This window comes from Anarrhichthys ocellatus, unplaced genomic scaffold (genome assembly GCF_004355925.1).
Source record: "Anarrhichthys ocellatus isolate YVR2014 unplaced genomic scaffold, GSC_Weel_1.0 scaffold17, whole genome shotgun sequence".
Lineage (NCBI taxonomy): Eukaryota > Metazoa > Chordata > Actinopteri > Perciformes > Anarhichadidae > Anarrhichthys > Anarrhichthys ocellatus.
In genome coordinates, this window is record NW_022280047.1 from 3,141,101 (window position 1) to 3,147,091 (window position 5,991).

A 5,991-nucleotide genomic window follows, 5' to 3' on the forward strand; every position below is an offset into this window, starting at 1 on the left:
ATATATATATATATATATATATATATATATATATATATATATATATAAATCACATTCATGGATGTGTCGGTTTACAGTACATGTGATGGTCTCACAGATGTTCATGTCTCGCATTCACACACTGTATTTCAAACCTTTTCATTTCCAGCTGCATGTTGTGCTCCATAACATCAGTCAGATTTTTTTTTTACTAGAATTATTCTGCACTAATACATTAGTCACCTGAGTGCTAATTAAATCATATATAAAAAACGCCATATGTATGTGGCAATTTTGAATTTTCTGTTTCACTCCTCACTGAGTTGCTGTTTGGCTCTGTAGCACAGCATTGATTATATTCTGTGCAGCATTCATACGTCTTCATACACGAGTCCAACCCAGTCGCTGTCCTGAAACACTCCACATCACCCACATGCCGATGTGTCATTCCCATCGGCAGCTCACTCTAAGATCTGGAACAAAACAAATCAACATGTTAAATACAGGCCCTTTAAATAAGATGTTTATAGATATTATTAATTTGGAAAGTTTGCTCTATTACACTTTGAAATTGTTCACTGTGAAGATCACAGTTTATCATAAACTGACATTTAATTGGGACACACACACACAAACAAGGCCAGATCCTAGGACATTTGCGGTGCCCATCTGCCTCTCCTCCTGCCTGGTTTTCTATCTGCCTATTTGCCTGCCTTGCTCTCCTGCCGGCATCTCTGATGGCTGCCTCTCACCTTGCATGATTCCTCTGGCTCACTCCCCTATTACGCTCTCCAAAGGAGGGAAATTAAAACATTCATCCGTCATCTACTGTTGCAATGTCCCTCCACACCCTACCCCCCACACACACACACACACTTTTATAGTTATGTAACGGCCCAGTCCTCTATTCTGTTAGCTGTCCTTTGCTGTGCATGGTTCAGCTACTTTCCCATGATGCCACTGCCACACAAGAGGCACTTCACCTGGGAGTTGAATTAAAAATGTTCCGGACAAGATTCAAAGCATGACATAGCAACCCAAAAGTTCATATGGCAACTCAGACTTCACCTTTCCAACTCTATGAACTCAATGAACATGAGCCCAAACATCTCAGTAATGCACGGATGTCTCCACCATTGCTTTTCATTTTGAAATATAGCGCACGGCCTTGTACGCCACAATAGAACCTTAAATATATGATTCTAAATGAATTGCACAATCTTATCTTTTTGCACTGTTGCAAAAGAGCAGTTTGTACCAGCAGTAACAATTCCTTTCTTTTTCTTATCCTTTAGACGATACCAGCCATGAACCGGCTGAGCCTTCCCGCAGTGACGAAACAAATGCTGCGCCACACCTGCAGTCAACAAGTCCACTACTGGCTTTGTTGCTGGTCTGCCTATCAGCACTCTTTACTTCATAGCGCCCCCCTCTGTCCCGGAGGGCATTTACACCTAGCGTGGCCTGAAGCTGCCCGAGGCTGCAGGGAAGTGGCGGGATTTGCGTGAAGCGTGTTTGCTTGATTGGGCATCACGGCAGGCTTCTCAAGGAACCCTCTATTTTTTTCAGAAATATATTTAAGTGGTCTTTCTCCGTCTGTGAGTGAAAAAAGTTGATGTTGGAAGTGGGAGAGACAGTTCCCCCTCTTAAACTTTCAACTAAGATGCCAAATCCCGTTTTTTGACACTTAGTGATTCTTATTTTCCGGTGACTTTTGACATCCCTTTACATCCTGTTTTATGTCATTGCAGCACTGATGTTTTCCCACATACACATACACTAATATTTAGCAAATACACAGACACGTGCTTAGGGAGTAGAACACACTACATTACACTACACTAACAGTCAATAGCAGTAGGGTTTTTACAGTGGTATACAGTAGCAGCAGTAGAAAAGTGAATATACTAGGTCTTAGAAAGAACTGTACATACACAAATAAAAAGTTGTCCTGAGACCTCTCGAGAAGCCTTTCGGAAAAGATATTGATCAAGTTATGCTTGGTTAAAGGAAGCAGATTTTTACGCCTCCATTTCACGGGGAACTGTAGTGCAAAGATGAAGATGTAAGAAAAGCAAATAATGGTTTTAAGCAGGTCAGACTGCAAACCACAGCACTGAGAAATATGTGCATGGCATGCACCTTAGCCCGCTGATCTTCAGACTGTCCTGCTTTAAAGATAGCTCCCAATTTTCTCTTGAATACAAAGTGTGTGTTTAGGTGAATAAGCTGCTGATAGCTTGAGCGAGTGAGTGTAAAACCTGTGGAACCACATGGCATCTTATTCTTGCCCTCCTGTGTAAAGAGCACGCCAGTCAGCTCAATAAAACACCTCTCAGACACATTTGCTTCACCATGACTCACAAAACAGCTAAATTGAAACTTTCTCACCAGACTCTTTGCAGACTGATATTACGATCGAGGATCAATATCTTTTGAAAGTTGATCACACAATTTCACGGCAACAGTCACAGTCATTTTGTGCAATGTTTACTGAGCAGGGCCGCAATTGTCGCTCCGTTCCATTGGACTATTAGTCGATATTAAAACTCCCACAAACATTTGCATTCACAGCTTTCTTTTCAGTGATATTGATTGTTTAAGTGATTGTTTAAAAAAAAAATGATTCGCAGATAAATTGGAGACTTTGAAGTTGTTTTACTTTGTTGCCAATTGTGTCTCCAAAATAATGTCCGAAATCCACTTGAATTAGAACAATAACAGATGTCATGGGAAAGTGTTTGACACCTTAATTCACAGAACCATACTTTTTGTCACGTCTTTGTCCCTCAAACCACAGCTTTGACACATCGAACATTAGTTAGCTGGTTATCACATTCGGTTTATTGCAGTAGTTATTGCAGCGTTTACAGGAACGATGCACAGCTTCAATTAGTTGAAAACACACAGTGTGAATGGAGCAACTATCCGTTTAATTCAAGGCAATGCACGGCTCTATTTAGTCTGGCCAGGTTTATGTTAGCACTTACATGAAAAAGGAATTCACTGTTTTTTAATGATGTTCAGCATCCTTCAGACCCCACAGATGCACATGGTGAGTTAGCATAATGAAGGCGATTATGTCTCTTTTCAAACGAAAGGGTCTTGTTTCTGCTTGTCTTCAAAGAAATATGGATGGATAGAGAAAAGAACTCCCTCATTTTGGAGACAGGTTTTTTGCATGAGAAATGTGCACCAGGTGGTTCGGAATGACGGATAGAAAGAGAGAAATAGAGCAAGAAAAGGAGCACGAGAGCAATCGCATGTCCACCATCAGCTCCTAGTGTTACCGGTTTAAGTGACTCTTTAATGAGGTTCAAAATGACAGGCATGTGGACCCCATGTTGTGGCAAGGGGAGTTATTCCTGGTATTAAAAATAGATGGCGGAAGGCTTGGGGGGTCTCGGGAGGGGGGTGTAGATTTCCTTCATGGGGGGGGGGGGTTTAAAACACCAATGACCTTGCAGTTTGAGAGGATTGGTTAGTGAAGGAGATGGATAAAATTAAAGTGAGGGACGCACAAAGAGATGGAAAGACATGGGAGGTAGCCGAAGATAGTGTGACTAGAGTGCCTAACAAAACAACTAAAGATCCACGCAACACTACTGAAAGAAACCACCCGATTCAATGACACACTTATTGTTCAGTATCATTCTGTCACTGTTGTTTTTTCTTTCTTTTCATTTTCGTGGCTGCCGTTTTCTTTTTTTTTTTCTTCCCAGAAAGACTGCCTTTGCCTTTTGCCATTCGTTTTTTTTGCGCTACGGTAACAATGCTATTACAGCAGAATAGCAGCTCAACTATGGGGGGTAATAGGAGCCGAGGCCATTTAATGAGGTACTAATTTTCTGGAGAACACCACGGGGAACGAGCACCGCATAAGATTCAAAATTGACGCTTGTCAGCAGATTTAACACGAGACTTTTTATCAGATACCAGCTTCAATTGTACTCTCTTATACCAATACTACTATTCGTCATTATTGCTATTATTACCATGGTTTATTCTGTACACACTTTGACCTGGGAAATGAGGATCAACTTAAAAACTGGATACTGTGTATCCTGAGGTAGTCAACCATAGAACAAGTAGTCTTAGGTTAGTATCTGTTTTGTACCTTTCTGGAGGACAAAAGAAAAAAAAAAAAACGAGATCATTGTTAAAACTGTATAATTATTATTATTGTTATGATGATGATGATTATGACTATTATTATTAGGAAAACTTCTTGATGTAAATAGTGTTTGATATTAAAGTATTAATTTGGTTCGTATGTCTTTTCTAAAAAAAATGAATACGGTATTATCTCTGGGTTTTCCGGAGTGTGTACTGTCCTCAAACAACGCATTGTGTGCTTTGATCCTCAATGCCTAAGGAAACTCTGAGCTAATACGAAGGGGGAACCTGTGGGAGCTGTACACAAGCGTACAGAAGGCTAAACATTAGCCAAAGGAGTGGCTCACCTGTTACATGTTTCAAACCAGTCACCAACTTCACATCTCTTCATAAGGATCCTGCCTTGGAAAGAAACACTTTGGACTTAATGGACGGCTTATTTGTACTTTTTTGCCTTCAGCGTTTGAAAGCATGCTGGTCAGCTCAAAGATCTGCCATGAGTGTGGACTGTTTGCTTTTTGATGGAAGGATCTCGCCAGTTTCATTAGGTGGCATGCGCATGAACTTGATGACATGTATAAAAAAAGAAGAAAAAAAAAATCGAAAAAGTTTTAAATAGAAAGTTTTCTTTTGCTCTTATTTTCTTTTCCTTTAAGTCGTGTTAGATTTTTGAATCACTTTCATGTCGTGTGTTTTTGCATCCCCATTTGAGTGGTGTCATTAAAGCTGTGTAGTGACAGACGACAAATGTACATAACACAAACCATTGTGGTGAAGTTACAGTGGGGGTCGGTCGTTTTGTAGTTCAAAAGCAACTTTTTTTTTTTTTTCTCCGAAGAATGACTCTTTCTGTCCCCATCTACTGAATTCATCCCATGTAGTTGCAGTCTGTCTCCTCTGACTATTCATCGTATTTCTGCTGTCCCAAGAGGAGGCGTTTTGGGAGTGTACACATCAGTGTGTGGACGTTTTTCAGTGTGAAAAAAAAAATGTTTGAGACCTTTGAGTTTGTGTGTGTGTGTGTGTGCGTGTCTCATTTGCTGTTGCCGCAGTGAATGGGAAGCGGCAACCCTCTTTGGCAACGGAGAGTGTTTCCCATGCCTTAGCCCTTCAGCCTCTGCCCTGGCAGCCCCGTCTGTGTACAAGACGCTTTCTGCCATTGTGCTTTTACACTGAACGGCTGCTGGCGTCGAAGAGACTACAACGGGGCCCTTCACTTTCTCTCCCTTTTTAACAACCCTGAATCACTTGTCCCCACCGTAGACGTTGGTCCTGGGCACAGTTCAAGGATTAGTGCACCCCCTCCACCAAATCCTAAACCGGATTGTTAGCGGGGTAAAGCCTATCATCGATCCAGGTTCTGTGCGTACAGGGCAAAGCCTCTCTTTTCGTCAGCTCCCCTCTTGCCCATAAGCCACTTGTTCATTTTTTTGGTGCGCCTGTCCTGTCCCATTCCTCTTGTGCTTGTGTAACCTCCGCCACACCACCTGCTGTTCTTCTTCCCTCACCTTTGAAACCCTGCTCCCACTTTGCCATCTGTGGGGAATATTTCCAACCTGCTCTTTTACAGTATATAAACAACAACAAAAAAATTTGACAAAAAATGATCTGTATTTGTATATACACGTGTCTGAACTATGAGTAATACAATAAAACAGAAATACATTGCTTTAATCATTGTGCTGCTCTTTTTTACGAACCAATTTACAGTGGGATGAAAGTACAACTGACATGCACTGCAATCAGTGTTGGCACTGACAAATCTGACAGTGCTTCTAATTACAAGGCTAACAATGATCATGGTTATGTTGGTATACGGCATTAAACATTCCTACCGTAATACAGCAAATGAACCTACACCTCTCACTCAGGTAGAATCATGTCTCATCATGTGCC

At 41.2% G+C, this 5,991-nt stretch overlaps 1 protein-coding gene across 2 annotated transcripts in view; it reads left to right on the plus strand.

The window, feature by feature from the left end:
• efna5b (ephrin-A5b) overlaps nt 1-4,246 on the plus strand; it is an 88,573-nt gene extending 84,327 nt beyond the window's left edge. For both annotated transcript variants that reach the window (XM_031856773.1, XM_031856772.1), the window contains one exon: nt 1,275-4,246. In XM_031856773.1, the coding sequence (XP_031712633.1) occupies nt 1,275-1,402 (128 nt within the window). In that variant the 3' untranslated portion in view covers nt 1,403-4,246. The remainder of the gene's footprint in view (nt 1-1,274) is intronic.
• The last annotated feature ends 1,745 nt before the right edge of the window (nt 4,247-5,991 follow it).